Source organism: Phytophthora cinnamomi, assembly GCF_018691715.1.
Source record: "Phytophthora cinnamomi strain GKB4 chromosome Unknown Contig53, whole genome shotgun sequence".
In the NCBI taxonomy this organism is placed as follows: domain Eukaryota; phylum Oomycota; class Peronosporomycetes; order Peronosporales; family Peronosporaceae; genus Phytophthora; species Phytophthora cinnamomi.
This window is the reverse complement of record NW_027150986.1, coordinates 474,718-499,715: the sequence shown is the minus strand read 5'-3', so window position 1 is coordinate 499,715 and position 24,998 is coordinate 474,718. Positions and strand designations below refer to the sequence as shown.

At 53.9% G+C, this 24,998-nt stretch overlaps 6 protein-coding genes across 6 annotated transcripts; 1 reads left to right on the top strand and 5 right to left on the bottom strand.

The window, feature by feature from the left end:
* Positions 1-700: 700 nt before the first annotated feature.
* On the bottom strand, positions 701-1,704 carry IUM83_00148 (Molecular co-chaperone STI1; the record flags this gene model as incomplete). The annotated part of the gene is made up of 4 exons (XM_067923891.1): positions 701-1,175; positions 1,241-1,354; positions 1,425-1,558; positions 1,630-1,704. The coding sequence occupies 4 exons, from the start codon at positions 1,702-1,704 to the stop codon at positions 701-703; spliced, it is 798 nt and encodes a 265-aa protein (XP_067789260.1).
* A 5,728-nt stretch (positions 1,705-7,432) lies between these two features.
* Positions 7,433-8,072, bottom strand: IUM83_00147 (phenylalanine-trna beta subunit; the record flags this gene model as incomplete). Its single annotated transcript, XM_067923890.1, has 2 exons — positions 7,433-7,910; positions 7,981-8,072. The coding sequence occupies 2 exons, from the start codon at positions 8,070-8,072 to the stop codon at positions 7,433-7,435; spliced, it is 570 nt and encodes a 189-aa protein (XP_067789251.1).
* A 400-nt stretch (positions 8,073-8,472) lies between these two features.
* Positions 8,473-10,482, bottom strand: IUM83_00146 (Phenylalanine-tRNA ligase, beta subunit; the record flags this gene model as incomplete). Its single annotated transcript, XM_067923889.1, has 3 exons — positions 8,473-9,789; positions 9,865-10,041; positions 10,132-10,482. 3 exons carry the CDS (start codon positions 10,480-10,482, stop codon positions 8,473-8,475), a joined length of 1,845 nt encoding a protein of 614 aa, XP_067789252.1.
* A 186-nt stretch (positions 10,483-10,668) lies between these two features.
* On the top strand, positions 10,669-13,776 carry IUM83_00145 (Transcription factor IIIB 90 kDa subunit; the record flags this gene model as incomplete). The annotated part of the gene is made up of 9 exons (XM_067923888.1): positions 10,669-11,043; positions 11,124-11,212; positions 11,291-12,017; positions 12,082-12,135; positions 12,218-12,502; positions 12,588-12,644; positions 12,728-12,829; positions 12,901-13,527; positions 13,591-13,776. 9 exons carry the CDS (start codon positions 10,669-10,671, stop codon positions 13,774-13,776), a joined length of 2,502 nt encoding a protein of 833 aa, XP_067789253.1.
* An 81-nt stretch (positions 13,777-13,857) lies between these two features.
* On the bottom strand, positions 13,858-15,874 carry IUM83_00144 (beta-ketoacyl-acyl-carrier-protein synthase II; the record flags this gene model as incomplete). The annotated part of the gene is made up of 10 exons (XM_067923887.1): positions 13,858-14,013; positions 14,086-14,157; positions 14,241-14,522; positions 14,588-14,680; positions 14,774-14,947; positions 15,028-15,114; positions 15,183-15,254; positions 15,329-15,390; positions 15,466-15,622; positions 15,695-15,874. The coding sequence occupies 10 exons, from the start codon at positions 15,872-15,874 to the stop codon at positions 13,858-13,860; spliced, it is 1,335 nt and encodes a 444-aa protein (XP_067789254.1).
* A 253-nt stretch (positions 15,875-16,127) lies between these two features.
* IUM83_00143 (beta-ketoacyl-acyl-carrier-protein synthase II) lies at positions 16,128-18,061 on the bottom strand (the record flags this gene model as incomplete). Its single annotated transcript, XM_067923886.1, has 9 exons — positions 16,128-16,283; positions 16,358-16,429; positions 16,503-16,877; positions 16,949-17,122; positions 17,206-17,292; positions 17,361-17,432; positions 17,508-17,569; positions 17,650-17,806; positions 17,879-18,061. The coding sequence occupies 9 exons, from the start codon at positions 18,059-18,061 to the stop codon at positions 16,128-16,130; spliced, it is 1,338 nt and encodes a 445-aa protein (XP_067789255.1).
* Positions 18,062-24,998: the final 6,937 nt, after the last annotated feature.

Genomic DNA, 24,998 nt, shown 5'->3' with positions numbered 1-24,998 from the left:
GATGCGGATGTGCGGACGCCGAAGACAGAGAGCGTAGTTCTCGAGCACTATCCTGGACTTCAAGCGACGATGACCGGGCAGTTCGTCGCTCGTGCCGATATCGGTCTTGACTGTCCTCTTCTTGGAGCGAGTGGCGGTGGCGATCCCTGCTACGGCTTCTCGGACGCTCTTCATCGTCTGCATGCTCCGACCTCCTCGAACGGCGACTATATCTGCTCGAGTCCACCGACGCCGACTTGACCCTGTGAACGTGATACTGCCTCTCTTCGTCTTCGTGCTGCTGCTGGATGTAACGCGTTGTTCGTTGGTGACTGGGGCGCTCTTCGATATCGCTGGTCGACGCTCTGGTTGTCCGTGGTGATCGTATCAACACTGTCCTCTTCAGACTTCCGTCAGCACCGTCGTCATCGTCAGGACCGTGCTTGGCGGACACAAGCGGCACCGAGTCTTGCTCGAACCATGCGTCGTTCTTCTTGGCTTTGGCACCCTTGGAGTCCGAGCCTGAACGGCCCCATTTGCAGCACGCGCAGACATTGCCCATCGCTGCAGGGAGCACCGCGTCTTCGCAGGATCACTTGCCTACTGTCGCTCACGTGGTAGACTTCGTTTCTCAAGCGGCGGATACGCGACCATTCAAGAGCACTACGAAGATATGCGGACACATGCCAGTTTCGCTTTTCGGCGACAGGTTTCGATTGATTTAGAAGCGCTTCTCTTCTCCTGGAGCGCAGAGTACAATGCACTCGACGTCGCGCAGCTCCTTGTAGTTGACAACAAGTTGGAGATTGTTTGGATCGAGCAGACGAGCTGTTTGGAGATCGTGGGCCGCGGCGTTAAAGTCGCCGAGCGCCTTGTGAGCGAAGCCCCGGCGGAAGTAGGCGTGCGCGTTGGTGGGCTGCTGGGCGATCACGAACGAGAAATCAGCGAGCGCTTCAGCATGGTATCGCTCAAGCTGCAGCGCTTTGGCTCGTTCGTGGATGTACAAGAGCTGTGCCTCGTGGAGTTGTTGAAGTTGGCTTTGCTTGTCACCCGGGTCGTGGAGTTCATCTTCTTGGTTGTTTCCTGCTTCGACGCTCTTTTCAACCAGGAGCGAGTTGTCGTAAGCACTGGTAAAGTGCCCCACAGCGTCCATGTTGTGACCCTCCAGTGCGTACGAAAGCCCCATGTGATAATACCTGCCCAGAACAAGAGTGTGAGAGACTGAAAAGCAAGCGGTGGAAGACTCCAGGACATGGCGTACAAATCAGGGAGCAACTCTTGACGTGGCGTGCATTGCAGCGCACGTTTCATGAACGCCACGCATTCACTGGGTTGGTGCTTGTGGTAATAGCAAAGCCCGATGTAGTACAGCAATCTGCAAGCAAAGACGCTGAGTGAGTTCAACGTACCAGGGGCACAAGCAGTGGAAATGGATCTGAACGCACTTAGTGTCCGTGCTATTGCGAGTCGCGGTTTCGTGCAGATCTGGCAGAGCGTCAGAGTAGCGCGTGCACTCCATCAGGCACAACGCGCGATGGAATCGGAATATATCGTTCTTCGGTGCTTGAGTTACACAAACCTGAAACACGAGTGGTGCGTATCAGCAGCAGTCTACGTGCAAAGTGTCATCGGCTCATTTGAGCTACGTACGTTGAGGTCACGAAGTGCACGATCATAATCCCCAAGTCCGCGGAGTGCCATACCGCGAGCATTATGAGCTGCCATGTCGGCAGTGTAGCCGCCTGCTATAGCTGCACTACAATCGTCTACGGCATCTTGGAAATGTCCAAGTCTTAGCGCGCTTTCCCCACGCAGATATCGTAGACCAAGGATTTGGATTGTGTTCGCATTGCTTTCTTCAAACCCTTCAAGTAGCTCCAGCGCGTAGGAGAAGTCGGCAAGTGCTAACGGGTGTGCTCGCATCTCTTGGAGCATTAGACCTCGCGCTTCGAGGAAGATCGGTTCGTCTGGAACAACGTCAAGAGCGTCTGTGAGTAGTTCCAGAGCACGTTCGTGATCGCCGAGTGCGTGACAGCAAAGTGCCGTATGAAATTGAACCAGTACACTTTTGCGGTTATCTGGAGCGCTTGATGCGATAGCTTCGAACATTGAGCGAGCTTCGGAGTGCCGCTGTTTCAGCTGTGTGATCATCGCCATTCCTATCTGATAGGGAGTACCGGTCGGGCACAAGGTGCATGCCATTTCAATGTCGGCAAATGCTGCCTCCAGTTGTTCCGATGCAGACATGTAACTCACGATAGAAACTGCAGGAACCACTGCGGCGGGTGCAGGTTCACCACTGTCGCTCAAACCCCTACTAATGGCGCTTGGCGAACCGGCCGGTTTTGCCTCCGAGCTTGTGCTGCTTGTGCTGGTGGTGGTTGAAGCCGAAGGTGCTTGATCAAGATCCAACGACAATGCAAGTCTCACCGAGCCACGGTAGAAATATGCTTGAGGGTCACGGCCGTCGAGCTGGATGCACTTATTGAAGTCAGCAAGGCACTGTCGTGCGAAGGCCCCCATGCCACTGGTTATAGTAGCCGCTGCATTATGCTGCTGTCGCTGCCTTGCTGCAGCCGCTTGACCTTGGCGGTAATAACACAGCCCACGGTAGCTGAAGTAGCTGGCGTTACCCGCGTTTAGCTCAATGGCCCGTGAAAACCCGTCAGCTGATCTCTCGAAGTCACCACACTCAAAGTGAGCAAGCGCAAGAGCGCTGAATGCAGATGCATTTCGTGGATCCAGCTTAATCGCTGCTTGTAAGTCGTCGATACACTTCGACAAGTGCCCAAGCCGTCGATAGCAGTTCGCCCGCGTTTGTAGCGCCCGATACTCGACACGAATTCCAATCCCCCCGCCATTTGCGGTTGGGGCCACGGTAGCTCCTCCCGAACCTCCTCCATTGTTTGCTGCAGCGGCGGCGGTGGATCCGTCTTCAAGGGCCTTTGAGAAGTCGACGATGGCCTCACGGTAGAAGCCTGCGTCATGCAACACAAGCGCACGATTAAAGTAATGAGGTGCCTTGCGTCCGTCCAGCTCGATGGCATTGGTGAGATCTTCGAGAGCTTTGGCAGTTTGGTTCAGCTTACGGTAACAAGCTCCACGGTTTGCGTAGTAGAGGGCGCTGCGATCGTCTAATACAATGGCAGACCCGTAGTCTTTGGCGGCGCGCTCAAGTTCTCCGATGGCACGAAACGCATTACCACGAGCAAGAAAGAATCGAGCTTGCGTTGGGCGGATAGCGATTGCCAAACTGAAGCTCTCAATTGCTCGACAATGGTCTTCAAAGGTTGTTGCTCCATGTGCGATTTCCATACCTTTCTGGTATAGATCTACGGCATGTTGAAGGTCTTGTTGGCCTTTTGCTTCTGGTTCAACTGCTCCAACCCCAGGCGGTCCCATCGTGCCGTTAGTTGGATCCATGCCATGGGCCTTTGTCGGTGATGCTTGCTGATTGCTTTTCATCGTCTGGTGCTGTCCTGCCAAGGTTGGCTATTGATCCTGGATTTCAGTATTTTGCGGCACTACCCGGGCGTAGAAGTACAAGTGAATGTACGTTCATTAACGTGGTGAAGAGTCTTCACACCAGTTTGCGATGAAACCCCAGCGGAGGCCCTGGAAATAGCGCCATATACAGTCACGATACAAATATGTACTGAGTGAACGACTGCGCCTTGCCTTCACAAGACCGAGACTTTGTTTGACATGGCGACACCATTGCCACTGGAAGGCGATGGTCTGGTAGAAAATCTTTTTCATTACCTGTGGACGACGGATGATCTCGGGGGTGGGCCGCGAGTGAGCGTGCCGCCCACGGTGATTTATCGTGGATCGCAGCCAGTAGCTTGGTACTTCACCAGTCGCAAAAGTGGCCGTATCAAGCGCAAACACCGAGCAAACGTCACGGCTGCCCATATCGAGCACTCATTTACGAAAAAGAAGTCGTCAACGGATATTGTGGCATATTACCTCTACCTGCCGAACTCGGAAAGCACAAGCCCTGCAATCGAATATTACGACGCCGAAGCACTTCGAGAATTCTTGTTTAAAGGACCCGAGATCCCTCACTCGTCTACTGGGTCATTTCAATCAGGTGGAATCCTCCAGCAATTCGCTCTGCCGAAGGGGTCTCGAAATTCGACACTGCGTGCAATTTGGTCTCCAAAGCTCTGCTTGTTGGAGCGTCGTGTAAATGTACATGCGATTCATGACGCTCGCTTTAGTGTCTATGAGCGTGGAGTCACTTTTGAAGAAGGAGGTGGTGCTGAGGCCTTAACTCGGCCAGAACCTGTGCGAGGCTCGATGCTACCTGGAATGGTACAGCAGCTGTGTGAACGCGTCGTCGATCATGTCACGCGCGTATCGTACCACAAGTTCCGGATTGCACGAATGGTACTACGTCTTCAGGTTGATGCAGACGATCGACTGTGGTTATTGTGGAGCTCTTCACTGCGCTTACAACCACCATTAGCCCCAACAACAATGGCAGCCCCTGACATGCCAACTGGAGAGCCTAGTATTCGACCGCTGGATATCGTAAGCGATGCGAAAGTCCCGAAGTTTGCCTTCGCGCAAGGGTCTGGAGGTGGACCAGTGTCATTGAGTTCTACTCACAATACTCACAATCCTGAGGTAGATGAAGAACCACGGCCTGGACAAACGCGTTGTGCTAGCTGCGCTCAGGTTGTTGCACATCGAGCATTATTGCCTGCAACCTACAAAGCTGTTCTGGCGCATTTTCAGCACGTGTTGAGATTTCTTCGAGAGAATAGCAACGAAGAAAACCAGGCATCAATTGATTGGCCGCCAGATGAACGAATTGTGCAACAAGCGGGGGGTGTAGGCTTCGGAATCCTTCGCCTTGTAAAGGCAATGAGTTCAAGTGTTGATGAAAGCGGCGGTCCGAAAGCTGGTCCAGGTCTGAAGACATGGCAAGGCCGTGAACTACTCATACCACCTGTGATTCGGTACTTACACCCAGTGCTGCGTCCAGAGGATTTTGTTCGCCACCGCCAAGACCCAATATTTCTTCATAAAACAGTGGGGGTCTGCGAACGGTGCTGTCTTGTATATGCCGACTACGCTACCGCATCACTTGAAGCAAACGCCCTCGGTATTAGAAATAGTGCCAGTGCCCCAGCTCTTTTGCGTCCGGTTCGGGAAAAACCCAAACATGCTGAGTATTTTGATGACGAGCAACCAGACTCGCTTTTGTTGACAACAACAAACTTAAGAAGCCCGTTAGGTCGTGGAGTGCGCGTGGTTACAAGCAAAACAAAGCCGCCCGCCTCCGCATGGAAGCCCGTTCCAACTGACGCTCGTCAACAAGGCCAAACTCTGAAGTACAAAACAGGACCTCGCAGTACCCTGCACTCCCTTCCGATGGCACCAAAACTCCCACCACGAATTGAAACATTTGAACCTGGTGACAACGATGCCCTTCGCATACCAGATGCCATCATCCATGACGACGGAAGTCCTCAACACCAGCAACAACAAAGAGAGGAAGCCTTTTTTCGTGAGCTTTATCAACAAAAGGACACAGTGAAACGTGGTGGTCATGTGCTTCGGCATATCCTAGAGGCGGCCGACCGACTCTCGAAAGCAAAGCCGCAGCATCGCTTAGCTGCCTTGGGAAACAGCAGCCAGATTGGTCAAAGTCAGTCGACCGGAGCACTGGCTGGCGCAATTTCAGAACTCAAACTCACTAAAAAGCCTGGAAAGAGTCCTTACACTGTGGTGCAGAGAATTCGCGATGGTGGTGGAGAAAAGATAAGTCTTTTAAAGAGCCAAAACAGTGGAAATGCCTCACCAGCCAAGTCTCCGCTCCCCCACGACTCCAAACCAGCTCAAAAGAAAAATTCGAAGAAGAAGCGTAACCATCATGAACCTAGTCCGGAGAGAGCACGGTTTATTAGCTCGCGGGAAAAGAGAGCTGCTGCCGCTCACCGAGGATATTTGGTTGCTGCTCTTTCAGATGCTCAAGTTCAGGTGAGTAAAGTGGGGTGGGTTGTCCTGAAGATCGCTATGTTAACATGCTTGTCATTTAATTTTTTTTAGCTGGAGCACATCGAGTCTTTGGCGACGTTGGTCGTTCCGGCATCAGAACTTGAAGCGCCACCGATAGAATGTATTACGATGGATGAGCAACATTGTCGTAAGACGAACGATGACAAGGTGAAACGACCCTTGAGTTCCCCGGAGCAAGACGCTACCTCCCAAGAAGATCGAGTCCGTGAACTAGAACAGGAATCCAGTGATGAAGAGTATGGGTCCCAGCAAGAGCAGACGCTGAAGCAAGATGCATATGAAGGCCATAGAGAGCAGGCAGCAGAAGAGCAGCAAAAATTCCTAGATCAAGATGGAGAACATCAAGAACTGGAGCAAGAGCAAGAAAATGGCAGCCAAGAGGATAATGAACTAGAAGAAGATGATCGGGGGCAAGAGCAAGAGTTGCCCAACGAGACCACAGACCATAAAGATCAAGGTTTTCAGGAGTCTCAAGTAGCTTTCCACGAAGATCAAGATCAAAAATGGTCAATGTTGGAGGGTGAGATGCAACCACAACAGCAACTTTTAGCTGAAGATGAAAGGGAAACGAGGCAGGACGAGGACGAAAATCTCGAGCACTATTCAGGAGCGCATATCAAGGGTTTGGATTCGACACAGGACGTGTTGGCGGAGTACAATAAAAAAACCCAGGGCACTCTGCAAATAACACACGATCAGCAAGAAGTAGACGGCAATGGCGCAGCTAACCAGTTCGTTGAAGAGGGTCAGGATCAGAGTGAAGAAAATGTATTAGATCACGACGAAAGGGAACTGGGAAACAACGTAGATCCATGGCAGGGGCAGGAGCAAAAGAAGGAACAAGAGGACCTACCTCCAGTGAACACGATAGATCAAGCTGAAACACACGATCAACGGCAAAAACAAACTAGAGGGCGAGAAGTCGATGACGAAGACGAATACGAAGATGAATACGAAGGCCAGTACCTAGATCACGAGGACGTTCGTCGTGATCAAGAACACCAAGACGACAATCTACAAGTTGAACAATCTGAGCATGAAGATGGCATCGCAGCTCCAGCCCATAATCTATTGAAACAAGCTCAAGAACTTCTTGCCACTGCAGCTTCATCTGATAGCGCTGATGACACCAGTGGAGAGCACCGAACAATGCTGGATCGCGACGGATCTGATGACACCTGTGACAGCAATGATCACTCCATGTTAACCCCGTTGGCTCCTGCTTTCGGAGCTCACGAAGATGACTCGAGCGACGATGCTGTCATCGCAGCCGACTCTGTCGTTGCGGCTGCTCTTGCTTTACCGTCGTCAGATGAATCAAGCAAAGATGCAAGTGAGGAATGACGCATGTGTGTATAAGAAAAATAGATCCATGGCAAGCTTACGTTGGGTTTCAGTCATTGCTAGTTTTCACTCGAAGCTCCTAATTCACGCTGTGCATTTTGCTGAATCGAGCTCGAGCTTCCACATATTCAGAGTAGGCATCGCGCTTCCGGTGGTGGCTTGTGTCTTTGTCGCGGTTCATGTGATCCATTTCGCCGTCGTACACGAATGCACGTTGCTGGATCGTGGCCAAAGGCTCGGATCCTCCGGGAACACCTCGGAGAATGCCGTCCATATGGCTTCGCTTTGCGATCGGAACGCGTGCCGGTGGCGTCACCTCTGCAGTCCTGGATTTAAGCTCGGACGATGCACCCGTATTATTGCTTCCTCTGCTGCCATCTTCATTCAATAGCAAATTTGGGCGCAGCGGTTGGACCGGGTTTCTCGCGGCGGCAGCAACAATCGAGAAATCCTTCTTGGCATGCTGGGGCTCAGTCAACACGAACTTCCTTGGCAGCGTCTTCGCATATTCACTTTCACGCTTAGCTGCCAACTCTGTGTCGTTCTGGGTTGACCGCCTGCATTGACAAACGTATTTCGTCAAAGTTCTGCTTGAAGTTTTCAGCAACGAAGACGAAAACTGCGTACCATGTGGGTTTGTGTCCGAAAGTTATCGGGTTGCTCACGTTGATGGTGTCAGCCAACGACGCCAACTCACGATCGAGAGCGTCTCCGTCCATAGCCACACGTACGTCTCTGGAGCCTTCGTGAGGCACTTGAGCTCGTGTGGCGGTCTTGTCCTGGAGAATGCTCAAGCTTCGTGGGCTATTTTCAAACAGAATTTTGCACTGCACTTGAAAGTCTGGGGAGCAGCCTGCAATACCCCACGTGCATAAAAATATAGTGGCTCAGGAAACAGATACCAACCCGCGTTCAAGTCAGCTAGTTTCATCAGACAAACGATTCAATACCAAACACACACAAGGCACTTGCACACGTGGATTCGCATCACAGCGCATTACCTGCCACACCAGCTCGCCATGAGCCCAACAATCAGCTGTCTACTTCTCTCGTGCGATGTCACCACCCAGCATCGCGCAATCGTTCCTGACTGTCTCCTAAGTGTTGATACTTTCGAGCTTAGACCAGAGGCTCCAGATCCATCTCCAGAACGGAGGTGGGGTTGAGCAGGTCAAAGTTCTTGAGCACCTGCGGGTGCAGCACACCGAACGTGCCAAGACGCAGTGGCTTGGCGTCCTCCTTCTGCAGCGTCAGGTACGCACAACGGCCGGGGAAGTATGTACGCTCCTCCGCGGGCGTGATCGTGTAGTACTCCTTCGTGCCGGCAGGCATCTCCAGCTCTGACGGAATGCCCATCAGCTGCATGATGCGGTCGACAAGACCGTGGATAACTTCGAAACCATCAGTGGGGCCAGTGTACGCGGCGCAAATGCGACGCACGTTCTTAGCGCCGACGTCCGTGTTGTCGTCAATCACCACGACGTCCGAGACCTCGAACAGCTTCAGTCCCTCCTTAATCGACATGGCCTTGTTGTTCTGGATAGTCTTCAGCACACCGGGAAGCATAGACGTACGCACAACCTCAAACTCGACGGTAGCCGGGTTGGATAGCACGACAGCCGAGTGGCCATCATCCTCACGGTTGAGGTACTCGAAGTTCTCCTTGTGCGAGCACAGACCGTGGGTGAGCAGCTCAATGTATCCAGCACGGCTGATCTCATCGCGGAGAAGGTCACCGAGTTTGTTGAGAGGCTGCGCCATACCGATGGTCTGCGTGTGCGGGATCGTTAGCGGGATGTTGTTGAAGCCGTAGGCGATACCCACATCCTCAATCACGTCCACGGGGTGAAGGATGTCCGAGCGCGTAATCGGCACCTCCGCAATAATGGTCTTTCCGTTGCCTGAGGGCTTAGCGTCCAGTTGCATCTTGTTGCAGAGCTTGCAGATGCGGTCAACGTCCAGGTCAATGGGCTCGCCCTTGCCGAACAGCATCGAGTAGATGTTCTTGATCTGCACCTCCACGGAGCGTTTGCTGAGATTGGGCGTCAACTCGTTCTGGTTCACAGTCTCGTCCTCGTAGATAACCTGTACGGGCTCGACCGTGAAGGGCTTGGCGCAGTACTCAGAGAACATGGCGATCATGGTGTTCAGCACGACCTTGGCCTTGGTGATATCCGTCGCCGTGCACTCAATGAACACGTTCTTCGTGTCCAGCGAGATCTTGGAGTGCTCGCCGTTGATGATGGGGGGAAGCGACAACACCACACCATTCTTGTCCGTGATCACGGGGTACACGGGCGAGTCGTAGATGATGTCCGTGTACGGCTTGATGTGCTTCACGTCCGGGTTGGTGCGGTAGAAATCCAGCAGCTCCTTAGCCTCGAACTCCTTGTCCTGGCTCAGCGGCTTGAACTTGATCTCGTTCGGCGGCAGCGCCTGCACCAACACAAAAACACATCAATTTAATATCCCAAACACACTACGAGGAGAAAAGAAAAGATCGCAGCGTACGTTGTACGTAAAGGGGCCCTGCACCGTGTCCAGGTCGTGCGTGCCGATGGCCACGAGCGTGCGGCGGCGGCAGATGTTCTGGTGCAGCTTGTCCTGCAGGTCGATGAAGCTGTCGTAGCGCTCCTGCGTGAACTGCACGTCGCGCAGCACGGCCGACACCACGTACGGGCGCACCAACTACACCAAAACAACACCAGCAACAGTAACACAAGTCAGTACCATTGCAGCCTATTGCCCTGCAGCTGCAGACGCTACAGCCGGCCGCACCTTGGTGCTGGGCTTGACCGTGATGTGGTGCGGGCCCTCGGCGCGCGGCGTGAGCGCGTACACGGGCGGGCGCTCCTTCTCCAGGAAGACGCGCAGCGCACGCGCGATGCCCTCGACGCAGAGCAGGTCGTAGCGGTTGGCGGGCACGTCGATCTTGTAGAGCACGGCGTCCGAGTGGGCCGAGTGGTCCTTGTCCTGGCCCTGCTGCTCGCGCTGCTTGAGCTGCTTCTCGCTCGTGATGTCGTCCAGCTCGATGCCGAACTCGAAGCACAGCACGTCGAACTCCTCGTCCGTGTACGTCTGGCCCATGGCCGCGAACAGCTCGTCGCGCTTGACCCCCACGGTCGGCATCTTGGCTCTGCTCTGCTGGGCTCTTCCTCTACGCTTGGGACTTCCCCGAATGAGCGTCACCAGTGGATGAAATGCGAGCCCACGCGCTGATTCGCCCAAAATCCCCCTTCATGTCGCATACAATATGGTGTACGTCACACCAATTGAAACGCCCACGAAGAGACGCGTCAACTTCAATTAGAGCGGATGGAGCTGCTGGACGGCGGGCCCCAGGCCGAGCGCTCGCGCCGGCTGCAGGCGCAGGGCAGCGTGCAGCCCGCGCCCAAGCCTCTCCCCAGTGTGAAGACCGTGCCGACCGTGCCGTCCGCCTGCGTCTCTGGCTGCTGCGTGGAGAGCGCGCGCCTCGCGGACGAGCGGGACTTCCTCCGGAGCTACGCGGAGCGGCTGCTGGTGCAGCTGCGAGGGTTATTGCAGCGCTACGGAGAACTGGAGAGGCTCAAAACGCTGGCGGACGCGACGCAGAGCGAGGACGAGCCGCACGAGCGACTGGCGCCCTGGCTCACGGCCTCCGAGTACACGAACCCGCTGCTGCAGGCCTACGACCTCAAGATCCAGGAGCTGGTGGGGCTGGCGCCATGCTGTAGAGCAGTAGGATATTGGTGGACTGTCTGGCTGATAATTGTTGTGTGATGCGGTTGCAGGAGACGGCGCTGGTGGATAACAAGAAGGCGATCGATCGGGTGGCGGCGCGAGCTGAGGGGCTCGCGAAGGAGAACACGACGTTGAGACAGTGAGATGCTGTCTGCTGTAGGTTAGTGTTAGAGAGAGAGAGTCGGGGCTGACTTAGTGTGATTGAATGTTGATGCAGAGAGCTCGAGGTGGCGGGGGAGAAGATGGTGCTACGCATGCAGAATGAGCCAAAGGAGATGCACGTCATGACCGACGACTTGATGAACATGCAGGAGAATGGGGAGTACCTGCAGGAGATCAACGAGCGCATTGACGTGCTTATGGCGGAGAATAATATGCTGATGGAGCAAGTTTCTCTGCAGGATGACGAAATTGGCGCCATGAAGAAGGAGCTGACGGACAGAGACCAGCAGCTCCAGGTTATGGGGCAGAATTTCAATGACGCTACGCTTGCGTTGCAGGAGCTACGGGATGCTTGCTCACAAGTGCGTGAGGAGAAAACCCATTGTGAGAGGCAGTTACAGCGGTATGCGGCGTCAATTGCCCAACTGGAGAGCGCGAAGGAGTCGTTGATGGAGCAAACGGATGTTGTCCGCAAAGAACGGGGTGATCTAGAGAACCAGCTCAGTGAGTATGAGGAAATGCTCGAGAAAATGAAGCGGAGTACCGAGCGCAAAGACGAAGCCTTTTCAGCGCGTTATCAAAGCGTATGCGTGCGCCTGCGTGAGCTGACAAATGCGCTTGAGAAAAAGGATAAGGCAGTGGATGAATTACAGGAACGCAATAGCGCGCTTCAAGCTGAGCTGGAGGCTGTGCGTCAAGATTGCGAAGGCATGTTAAACGTTCTCAACAGCATGGAGAAACAACTTACTCAGTATTGCGCACGAGAGGATGCAGTCACTGAGGTACACAATTATTCGCATCGAGTCATATCCACTACTACGCTCACGTTCTTTCATGCTGCTTTAGTTGGAGTCGGAGTGCAAAGCCAAAGTCGAAGAGGCTATCCTTGAGAAAGAAGAGGTTCGTTTTACAGCCAGAGTGTGTCCTATCTTGAAATACTGAAGAGATTAACAGAAAGTTTGTTACTTTTCGCACTCTGTAGGTAGCGGCTCGTGAGCTACAAAGTCGACGAGAGATAGCACGACTGCTAGAGCGACTTCGGCAGCAAGCAGCAGAACACGCAAAGACGCAAGAAGAAAGTATGAGTACCATTGTGCGCAAGCACGAAGCTGACATGACTAGCCGTGAGCAGGAAATCAGGTCGTTAAACACTGAGCTCGTCGATTTGCGCTCCAAAATGGAGGCAACAGCGCGGAACCAAAAGGAGGCTGACAAAAAGCTTGCTGATGCAATTCGCCGGTCTAAGGATGCAAGCATTGCGTTCGAGGTATGTACGTAGTATCATAGATTCTCACGGAAGCTAGGGGCTAGCTAACCTATCCAACCCATTGTGTATTTGTGCTGGCGTTCAGAAGAAACTCCAGCATCTGTCTGAGCGTGCCACAACAGCAGAGGAGGCCCGCGATATGGTATTAGCCATCTTTTGATGCTGATGGTGTATTGGACAACTGGCTAACAATTGATTCTTTTGGCACTGGTGATGTCACAACAGTCAAGCCACTTAGAAGCTGAGTACCTCGAAAGAATTCGATCAAAAGAGGATGCGCTCACAAAACTGCGATCCGAATTCCGTGACCGGGGACAAGAACTAAATGTACGCCCATTGTTCAATGCTGGATCAGTGCTTTGACGAAACTGATTGTATTAATGTATTCTTGCGCACAGGAACGAATAAGCTCGCTGGAGCGCGAGTTAGAAATGCGCCGTACCGAGGCACGCGAGGCTAAAGATGAAAGTGAAGAGCAACATCGCAAGGTTCAACTGCTGAATGATCAACTGAATAAGGTCAAGGCAGATTGTGCCAATCGCTTCACAAACGAATTTGAGGTACTCCACCAGCAAAACCGCGATTTGAAAGCCCAGGCTGCTGAATTGGAATACAAACTGTCCCAAGCAAAGAAAGAGGCCGTGTCGGCGTTGGACAGCTCTCGTAACGAGCGAGAACGGAGTGAAGTTCGATTGATCGCAGAAGTCGAGAGCTTGAAAGGAAGGATACAATCGTTGAAGGAGGAGCGTAAGCGAACTGATAAAAGCCGACAGGAGGTAGAAGCTAGGTGCTCGGTACTATCGTTACAAGTTCAGCAACTAAGCCGGGACTTGAGCGACGCCAAGGAGCTGCTGCTCGAGCAGGAGCACGCCTGTGATGACAGTGACCGAAAAGTGTCGGAGCTGAGCGCACAACTAACTGCAGCATTGTCGAAGCAGCAGCAGTTTTATAGACAAGAACGCGAACTACGGACCGCACTTGAGAGAATGACGCTCGAGAGATCTCGGATGGAGCGAGAGGCTATGGTACGTTGCAGGCTTTGACTATTATTTATCTAGGTCCACCTGATAACGGATTTCTCTGTGCAGATGGCCCGCAAGAAGATTGAGGAATACCGAAGCAGCAGCTACACTTATCTTTCAGCTCCACACTCCAGAATGCACGCGGATCAAAATGACTCTCCCTGTGGTGTGGCGCGTGATGTAATAGCGAATAAGTATGACCCAGCCGAGAAAACTAATGCGCGATACCAAATGCCAGCTAGCTCAGATTGAACTCATTCAGCTTGGATACCAGGTATCGCTTAGTTTTGGATGTTTCCCATCCTTGCATGACCGATTCAGATACACGGGTAGCTACTTGGCAAACAAAAGGCTGGCGTTGGTCCCTCCGAAACCGAACGAGTTCGTAAGTACTGCTCGCAGTTCTTTCTCCTGCGGCTGGTTTGGCACGTAATTGAGTGTGAATTCCTCTGTGGTCTCGTTAAGGTTGAGTGTAGGAGGCATCACGTTCTGCACAGCGAAAATATCGTAAAAACAATCAGTGTAGGTGATTCAAACCATTGACAATTGGTGGAAGCGTACATGTTGAAGCGCCTTGATGGAGAAGATAGCTTCCACAGCACCAGCGGCACCAAGGAGATGGCCAACAGCTCCCTGGGCATAATGGTGAAGGCATTAGTGAATGTAGAAACAACCAACTAGCGTTCGTGGCTCGGTACATAACAAGGAATATTTACCTTCGTCGACGACATTCCAAGTTGTGCAGCATGTTCGCCAAAAAGCTCTTTTACCGCTGCATTCTCGGCGCGATCGCCCAGCGGGGTCGAAGTTGCGTGAGCATTGATGTATCCGATATCAGATAGCGCAAGGCCCGACTGAGCGACAGCCGCCTCCATCGCTCGTCGAGCACCATCACCAGTTTCAAGAGGAGCCGTAATATGGTTGCTGTCGCCACTGAGACCATATCCCCGTACCTCTGCGTAGATTTTAGCTCCACGCTTTTTAGCATGCTCATACTCCTGCATGAATGAAAGCAGCACTCTTCAGTACCAAAATCTAGCCGTGGGGAAAGCAACGCCCGTACCTCGAGCACAACAACACCAGCACCTTCGCCCATTACGAAGCCATCACGCTTCGAGTCAAACGGTCGTGATGCTTCTTGAGGGCGGTCATTAAACTGTAATCGGACGCACACCACAGGATATGCTTTTAGCTTTCATCCCACGAATGTCAAAATGCGCCTTCGCGCATAGAAATACTCTCAGCCTACCTTTGTGGACAACGCCTGAGCGCGCAGGAAAGCACACATTGAAATCTCGTTGAGAGATGCTTCAGTGCCACCAGCGACCATAACATCGGCATTTCCGTGACGAATTAAATTCGAGGCGTCTCCGATGCTGTGACTTCCCGTGGCACATGCCGTCACGCAGGAATGGTTTGGACCCTAATTTCAAACGAGTTACCTCATGCACACGTTAGATAAATGCATGTGCAGTATTAGCAGCAGGCTTTACATTGTCGTACCTTGAGTCCGTGCTCAATGCTCACGTGGCCTGCGGCAAGGTTGATCAGAATCCGCGTTACGAAGAACGGTGAAACCCGGCGATATTTCTGCAGCAATAAACACACCATTAGATCATCACACTTAAAGCTCCCACCACAACGGTCCATGACCGCACCTTGTCCTTGATCAGCTGGCCCACATCCATGACCTCTTGGATATTTCCCATTCCGGAACCAATAGCCACACCCTACTCACAACAACCCCCCAAAGACTATCAACCACCGTATCAACCCAACCTATGACACAGAAACAGCACCCTACCGCTCGTTCTCGCTCCTCGTCCGATTCGGGGCTCCATCCCGAATCCTTGATAGCTTCGTCAGCTATCCCAAAGCCACCAGACAAGCAGTTTTAGTTTCTCCTCCATTGACACCCAAGCACCGCAATGCAGCTCGAACCTGCCGCCAGCGTGAATGCGATGAAGTCGGGCTCCTGCGAGCGGAGGTTCTTCAAATTGACCCAGTCTTTCGTGCGGAATGCCCCTTCGCCGTCGCCCCGTGGCACGGCAGCGCCAATGGTGCATGTCAAGCCCGTGTCTGCTAGTGCGTCCACCGTCTAAAACGCACAGTAAAGCAGCGGCAACCCGTCAATGCAAAGCATCTAGACCATCGAGTGGATGCGTCATACTCGGATGGCGCATTGCGAGTCCAGCAGCGCGTCCCACGAGCGCTGCACGCCCACGCCGAAGGGAGTGACGGCGCCCAGACCAGTCACCACCACGCGGCGGTTGGGCGCGGGCGGCGGCGCGCCGAACGAGAGCGTCGAGAAGCCTCGAGCCGCAGCGGAAGACGCCGAGCGACGTAGCATCTTGACTAATGGGCGTGGGCCCGTCGTGTGGAGCACACCAAACTTGAAGGTCGCAAATCGCACGGCAACTTGAGGTGGCAAGAATGGAACTGTGTGGTCCATAGGATCTTGGTGTTCTTGGTGAATGGATTGACATTTCACATTACTATCTGTTCAAAATTGACCCCACATTCGTCTGACAACGCTAAGTTGAAGTTGTTTGTGGTTTGACACACAATCGGTGGGGAGTACAGGGTGCTACTGCTGGCTCAGCTTACTTGGCGAACAAGAGGCTGGCGTTGGTTCCTCCGAAACCGAACGAGTTGGACATGACGGCATGCAGCTCCTTCTCTTGCGGCTGGTTCGGCACGTAGTTGAGCGTGAACTCCTCGGTCGTCTCGGTCAGGTTGAGTGTAGGCGGCATCACGTTCTGTTTGGACAGGATTATGGGCGTTAGTGCGAATACTACAGTAGTGATGAGTTCTTGGGTCTTTGAGAACTCACGTGGAAAAGTGCCTTGATCGCGAAAATCGCCTCCACAGCGCCAGCCGATCCTTGCAGATGGCCGATAGATCCCTGTTCGAAGCGCATGAACCTTTAGATACCTTTCGAACAAGTTCGATTATGAATCAAAAGGTAAGCCTCGTACCTTCGTAGATGACACGCCGAGTTGGTCAACATCGTCTCCGAACAGGGTTTTGATAGCCTTGTTTTCGGCACGATCGCCCAGAGGGGTACCCGCCGCGTGCGCATTAATGTAGCCTATGTCAGACAGCGCCAGTCCGGACTGTGCAATAGCCGATTTCATTGCCCGTCGAGCACCATCGCCGTCTTGTAGTGGAGCTGTGATGTGGCTGCCGTCGCCGCTGAGGCCATAGCCACGCACCTCAGCGTAAATTCGAGCTCCACGCTTTCTGGCGTGCTCATATTCCTCGAGAACGAGAACCCCAGCACCTTCACCCATAACGAATCCATCGCGCTTCGAGTCAAATGGTCGTGACGCTTCTTTTGGGCGGTCGTTGTACTGCTCGAATAAACCATGCATTAGTTGATGGTTTTCACGGATAAAGGCTTAAAGCTCTGCAATCTGCATACCTTTGTAGACAGAGCTCGTGGACGATCAAAAGCACAAATCGACATTTCATTGATGGTCGGCTCCGTTCCCCCAGCAACCATCACGTCAGCGTCTCCGTGCTGAATAAAGCGCGCGGCATCACCGATGCTATGACTGCCAGTGGCACATGCAGTAACACAGGAATGAACTGGTCCCTGTGTTCAAAACAAAAGTAAGAAGGAGGACATCAGAACGGTCATTCGTAGCGCTAAATGAATAAATCCCGCCGTTAAGTTACCTTTAGTCCGTGCTCAATGCTGACATGGCCTGCTGCAAGGTTGATCAGAATACGCGGCACGAAAAACGGTGTGACGCGGCGGAATTTCTTCAAGCAAAACGTGCGAGTTAGCAAGTTTGGCATCAGCAAACACCACCATCACCCCTATGCAATACCTTCTCCTTAATCAGCTGACCAACGTCCATGACCTCCTGGATGTTGCCACAGGCAGCACCAATTGCTACACCCTGGAAGAATGAGCCAAGCCGTTAGCTACACCATCACCACCTCTACACCTCACAGCTCCAGCTCCAACGCCCTACCGCTCGTTCTCGCTCTTCATCGGACTCGGGAGTCCAGCCCGAGTCTTTGATCGCCTCGTCCGCTGCTCTCACCATCCAAACAGCACAGCCGCTCGTCAGCTTCAATTCAAACTCGACTAACTGCACTCGCAGACGGACGCACCTGCAGCCAGCGCCATGGCGACGTGGTCCACCTCCTGCGCCCGGAAGCTCTTCGGGTTCGTCCAGTCGACCGTGTGGAACGCGCCGTCTTCGTCACCCCTGGGCACCGTCGCCCCCACGGTGCAGTTCAGTCCCGAGTTCAACAGCATGTCCAGCGACTGGAATCCGCAGCCACCTCGTCAATACCAACGCAGCCGCCACTCACACATACAGACCCAGGGACCTCGTACCTGGATGGCGCATTGCGAGTCCAATACCTTCTCCCACGCACGCGCAACGCCCACGCCAAATGGAGTCACGGCGCCTAGGCCGGTGACCACCACTCGACGAGGAGGCACCGGCGGTGGCGGGGCGAACGAGAGCGTCGAAAGGCTGCGAGCCAACGCGGATTCACGTCGCACAGCGAACATCATGGCGGGAGATTACCCACAGGTGAGCAATGAACGCGGAGGGATCGGATGTGAGGGAGCTGACCCTGCATCCCGCGGACCTCGTGGCGGTCAAGTGATACGATACTGATCGTATTTGCGATTAGTGAGACGGTGGCAATCAGTTGAAGCCGTTGTCGAGGCGCTTCCTGATTGGTGAAATCCACCCATACAAAACAGATGTCAATCACTTGTGTCGAGTTTTTGTAAGACGGCAAAAGAAAACGTCGTTTGATTGGACAAAAATACATTTATCGACCAGACTGAAATTTCGCTGCCATCCACAAGTACGGCATTCGGCGATGGCGCTAAAATGACGGTATGGATGAATATGATATGACGACGTATCCGACCTTACTTCGTTTTTGTTTAGGATATTTGCAACCAATTAAATATTTCTATCTTGCTTCAGCCAATTAGATACTGTCTCTCAACTATTATAAGCCAATCAACATGTGAAAAATTAGTAAAGTCCTCTAAGCCAACCATCACTGCGTGTTTGTGTATACAAAGTTCTATTTACGAGCATATCATGTGCATAGTATGCACATGATATGCAAATAGTATTTGCATCCTATCCGACCACACCGACCATAGTGGTTGTCAGAGTTGGATACAAGTCGCGAATCCAATTAGGCGTTTCAACCAATGGTAACGCACCAACTCTGACTGACTCTCCAAACTCGATGGATCCACGCCGTGCGACCTTTCGCTTTAGTCGGCAGCATGCCAGCTAGAGGTCGCAAGCGGAGAATACTGAGCGCTGTTCGTAAGCTCTGGAAATCTGCACTAGACGAGCAGATGGATGACAGTGATGGCAGCTCTAGTGCAGATGAAGAGCAGGGCGAGGTCGCTGCCATATACTTTGTCCTGAAAGCCAAACGAAACGATATCTCACGTCTCGTCATCGAGTTCCGCGTCCCCCCTCAAGGATTCAATTGTACCTCGGAGACATGCCGACTCGGAGTTCAAGCTCCATTTTCGGTTGTCTCGCCCATAGTTCGCTGCAGTCTGTGCACTCATTGCCGAGCTTGCTGAGTTCAGGAGTACGTTGGGGAAGCAGGCAAAGATGAGCGTGGAGCTACATCTAATGGGCCTGCTGAAGACACTGGGCTCGTCGGACATGAAGGACATTCGGCGGATTTCCTATCTGTAGGTGGTCATACCCCGGATGATCTGCTATCTAAGCGAACGATATGTGCGCTAAATAGCCTACGAAGCAAGGTAATCATGTGGCCTGGTGCTGAGGAGCGACGAGAGATTTCTGAGCAAATCCTAGGGGCTACAACGTCGCCTCATTGTATTGGCATGATCGATGGTACTCTGTTCCCGTTGCTGACTCGACCGCAAGATCATGGTGAAGACTATTATTCTCGCAAAGCTTCTTACCCTAGCAGTGGATTGGTTGTCTGTGATGGTTTGTGTCGTATTCGCTATGAAAACGTTCGGTGGCCTGGGTCGAACCACGACAATCGCGTTGGCGGAATTGCAGACTGGCGTTGTTCAAGGAACAGTATTTCGGTGTTGATCAGTACTTACTTGGAGACTCTGCCTATCAGTCTTCGCTAGTCCTTGTTCCTGCCCTCAACACTTCTCAAGGTGGTCAACTTGACGTTAAACAAACCTACTTCAACAAATGCCTAGCCAAAATCTGGATCCGTGTAAAACGTTGCATTGGAATGCTTGAATGTCGATTTCCGTTGCTACGACGACAACGGTGCGCACTGAGAAATTGAACGCAACTCAAAGACGCCTTACAATTTGAAGCGAGCCACTTATCTTGCTCGGCTCGTTGAGCAGGTCGCACAGCTACGCCGCGTCCGTTCTACTACGAGTCACTGCAACGTTAACACCTTCTGGCCGACAGCAATATTCAATTGCTGCGCCCGGTCGTCCGCCTCAGTGCGTGCGACAGAATTTTATTAGGGGGGTTATGATAACCTCTTTTACACAACTCAACTAATGTTGGCTAGGCTAACACCAGCTCCGTCTCGTTCACCTCGTTCTGTTCACGCAGGTGTCGCCAGCAGTGCTAGGTCCACCGACGCTTCCGTCAATGCCTCCTCGTCCTCGTTCTCGTAGAGCTGCTGCTCCGCGTCGTGTGGGTCCCTGGACGCGCTTACCCTCGAGCTGTCAAAACTGGTTCTGGGCGGCCTTCTCTCGCTGTCGGAGCTCACCGGCTCCGTTCTGCAATGTCGACTCGACAGGAGCCGCTGCCTGCAGCTCCTGCGTGCCGCTCACCGTACCACTCTCCGTCGCATAGGCCACACAAGGGCTATCCTCTGTCACCGTCACGACCTCCTGGACCGCTCCCGTACCACCCATCGTCAACCTGTCGTTGTCCAGCTTGGACGCTTGACTCACGTCGCCGCCCGTCATCATCTTCAGCGTCTCGTCGTCGACCAGGGCTGCCGTCTGCTGCACTGGGGTCCTTCTGACGGGCTCATGTTACACGCCTTCTCCAGACCCAGGGTCTTCCACGACCCTGTCGCTCTGCAGGAGCTCGTCGTACTCCTTGACGCCGACCCACCGCCGTCCGTCGTCACCCCCGCTGTCCCCGTCTCCGCTGCTCCGGTCGTTGCACTGGTATTCCAGCATGTACTGCCCTGCGGCGTTTCGTCGTCGTCGTCGGCGGCGAAGCTCCACCATGAGCTCACCCGGTCCTGGTGCTGCACCCGCACTTGCCACTGCTCGTCTTCTCTGTCCCGTAGCTCGTGGCGCTGCCGCTGTGTGTATTGGAGCCGTCGCTGCTCCCATAGCCGTGCCTGCCTCCGAGTCATCATCTTGGTGTTCGAGCGAGCTCTCATGCTCGAGCTGCGCCTCGATGTCCCTCGCCGTCGCCTCCAGTAGTGTAGCCGGTGAGTGAAAGGTCACCAAAAACTAGACGTGGGCTATAAATTGTTCAACGTAGCCGCCCTTATCCTTACGCTCGACGAGATATTTGTCGTAACCCGCATCCTCGATCACTCGCACGGGCCCGATCCTTTGATGAACGAACTTCGAGGCCTTCGGCCTTTGTGGAGGTTTGTAACCCCACGCTCTATCGCCAACTGCAAACGTTCGTCGCCGCCGCACTTTTCGGTCGTAGTAGCGCGCTTGGCGTGCTTGTTCGCGCTTCCGTGCCTCTTCTGCACACTCATGAGCACTACCCATGGCCTGCAGCAGCCGTTGGTGGTAGCTTAGCAGCGGTCCTGCTTCTGCCACGCTTGCACGTCTTAATAGCTCGTTCGGAGCCCGTAGACGCCGCCCCATCACCAGCTCGTTTGGAGATAGCAGCACCGTCGAGTGCTGTCCGGAATTGTAGGCATAGACAGCGAAGTCGACCCACAGATCCCAATCTCGCTGCCGCTCATCGTTTATGTACGTTGCCACCACGTCTTTCCATGTCCTGTGGAACCTTTCTGCTAAGCAAATCATTTGCCGTCTGTAGGGAATCCCGGAGCCTTCGTTTCGTCGTCTTCACTGGGTCCGTCGTCGTCTCGTTCGTCGGTGCCGTGCTCGTCTTCGCAGCGCCCACCGCCGAACCACCTCCTGCTGCTGGCGAGTCGCCACCCTGTGCAGATCGGAGATCCTATCGTTCTTCCCCGTCGTTGTGTAGCTCAGCAAAGGTCACACGCTTCCGCGTTCCGGCCACTTGGCTCGTCCGTCGCAACCCGCCTCTGCGCACCCATCGTCGGTCCCGTGCCAAGTGTCGTATCTGTGCTCGTCACACTCGCGCTACGCCCTGACGCCATCGCCGCCGTCTCGTTGTTCAGCTCCGTCCTCGCTGACCTCATTTGCTCGTCGTTTCCAGCCTGCGATTCCTCACTGGTCCGGCGCACCACCGCCGTGTCGACCGGGTCTGCGTGTTCCACATCCGTGTGCTGCTGAACACCATTGGTATCGTCTCTGCTAGCGCTTGGTCGCTGCTGTACGCGATCAGCTACCGCCGATTCCACCTTTCCTTGATCTTCGAGACACCGCTGGGTTGCTCGTGTCAAAGGCCGTGATACTTCGGCCTGTGTCTCTCGCTTCCGAGTCCGTCGCAACCTGCCCGTCATCTCCACACTCGCGCCACCTCTCGATCCGGTCGTCGTCCTCCCAGTTGTCGTTAACGCCGCTGCCATCGCAGTCGGGGAGGCCTCTGCTGCCATTTGTGCAGCTCTTCGCTCCTTCGACCGCCGTCGCCGCCCCACAGCAGCCAATACTGTCGCCACAGTAGGTGCTCGCGAGAGCGCATCCGCCACCACGTTGGTGTTGCCCGGGCGGTACTCCACCGTGAAGTCGAACTCCTGTAAGGTAAGAGCCCATCGATGTAGCTTGCCCGTGAGGTTGGGACTTGTCATGAGCCACTTGAGAGCCGCGTGATCAGTGACAATGGTGAATCGCCTTCCATACAGGTAAGGCCGGAAGAGCTTTACAGCCCAGACAACTGCCAAACATTCGAGCTCAGTGATCCCATACCTACTCTCGGCCAAATTGTTAACCTTGCTTGCGTATGCTACAAGCTGCCATCCACAGTTGTGATCCTGCATCAGGCATGCGCCCAAGCCCACCGTGCTCGCTTCCGTTATCACCTTGAAGGGTAGTCTAAAGTTGGGATAGATGAGCAGTGGCTTGGAGGTGAGGATCTCCTTCACCCGCTCAAACGCCGCTTCCTGGGCCTCAGCCCATTCCTATTCGACGTCCTTCCTCAGTGGTTTAGTGATTGGCGCCATCATTGATCCAAATCCCTCGACAAAACGCCGGTAGTAGCCGGCCAAGTGAACGAACCTCTTGGCTTCGACTGTCTAGGAAATTCTCGCACCACTGAAATCAATCGCTGCAGCGGTCGTACACCGTCACTACTGAGCTCGTGGCCCGAGTACTCCATCGACCGAGTTGCAAACGTACACTTTTCAACTTCAGGGTCAATCCTGCTTGATCCAGACGCTCGAGCACGTTCGCCAGCTCGACTACGTGCCGCTCTATTCCCCCGCGCGTAAAAACTACAATGTCATCTAGATAAACTAGACGCGTTAGCCACGTCAGCCCTCGCAGCACGCCGTTCATCATGTGCTGAAACGTAGATGGAGCGTTCGTTAGGCCGAAAGACATCAAGATGAACCGGTACAGCCCCTTCTTGGTTGTTAACGCAGTCTTGTCACGATCCTCTGGCGCGACGCGTATCTGCCAGTAGCCTGTCCGTAAATCTAGAGTAGAAAATAGCAGTGCTCCGCCGAGAGCTTCGAGTGTCTCGTCGATGCGAGGAATGTTGTAGACGTCCTTCTTCGTTACCTTGTTGAGCGCTTTGTAGTCTACGCAGAATCGAACCTCACCGTCCTTCTTTCTGACCAACACAACGGGAAAACCCCAAGCACCGTTGCCTTCGTCGATGACGCCCGACTCCAACATCTTGGCGACATTCTCGTCGACAATCTGGTCCTCCATCTGCACTTGTCGTCGTCTTTTCAGCATGATTGGTGCGGAGTCACCAGTTTCAATGTAGTGATGCACGTTTAAGCCTGCAGCAGGAGGACAGTCACCTGTGCTAACAGTGAACCTGCGGTAGACACGTAGCAGCTTCGTAACTAATACACGCGCATTCGAATCCTCCTCTCCAATATGCAATTCATTTTCATCATCCAAAGGCGTCTCACTATCGCCCAGCTCGTCCAACCACTGCCCCACTCTGGTCGAATTCAACTCGCCGTTCATGGACAGAATGGTCATGTCTCCATCCACTGGTACCCAGGTGCCGAGCTCCTTATTATTCGGTAGCCTCCCCGGCTTGTCACTGCTGTTGATCGCTGGGACCCATGCGCGCCCATTACGCGCAGTCGTCACCGTGACTGCCATCATTACCGCACCCGTCTAGTGCGTGGGGAGGAAGAGTCCGCGCTCACCATCTACAGCCGTCACTGAAATTTCTGCTGGGGTCGCCGCGTGCTGCGCCAACCTCGTCCTGCTTACCATACGCATTGCTGCAATGCGGGTTCCACCGCCATTGTCGTGGGACCGAAAAGGAATCACGACGGTGCGGGCACCGTTATAGTACCGAACCTCGTTACGGTCGAAGTCCATCGTTGCGCCTCGAGCATGCATAAAGTCAACACCCACTAAGAACTCGTCCGTGCAGCCTGCCACAATGCACGCGTCGATCACGATGACATCACCAAATACGGTGCTGAACCGGAACTTCCAGACACCAACGACATCCAGAAGGAAGCCGCCAATGCCCTCCACATAGTCCACTGGTGCTTTCGTAGCCACTTTGTCGCCGTAGACCATCCATTCCGTGCCCGTAATAGTGTAGCGAGCACAGCTGTCGAGCTTCACGCTCCGCTGTACGGCATTCACCTCCGTCATCGCTGTCGGCAGTCCGTCGTTAGCACCGACATACTCGACTTCATTATTCTCGCCTGCTTGCCGTTCACCAGTCACTTTTCGCTGATGCTTGACGAGGCTCACGCGCGCCGAACCTCCCACCTGGCTCGTCGAGCCATCGTTGCTTTCGTCTGGACGCTGCTGGCGTCGTGTCTTCAGCTCCGCCATGGCTTTGTCCGCCACTTTCTGCCGCTCAACTCGTAGTGCTACAGTTGATCGTTGCTCCGCTGCGTCGGCTCGTTCCGCGCGCCGCCGCTTGGTCACTAGCGCCTTGAATCGTAGTCGTTTCGACGCCTTCCGTGCTTTGCATCGCGTCAGGCGCGCTTGTTCAATACAGGCTGCACGCTCTTCGCCACCGAACGAGCTGTCGTTCGCGCCTGGGGCATCGTCGCTCACCATGTTCACTTCCGTCTTGTCCGTACCCGCCATCTTCCTTTCCGTGTTCAACGGACGTGTCTTCGCCACCGCCTGTTTCGCCTCTTCACTCACTGTGTGTGCTACCGCAGCTGCGCTGGTGATCTTTACAGACCCCGTGTTTCCCGTCGATTCGTCGGCCGGCAGCTCGTCGCTGGGCACC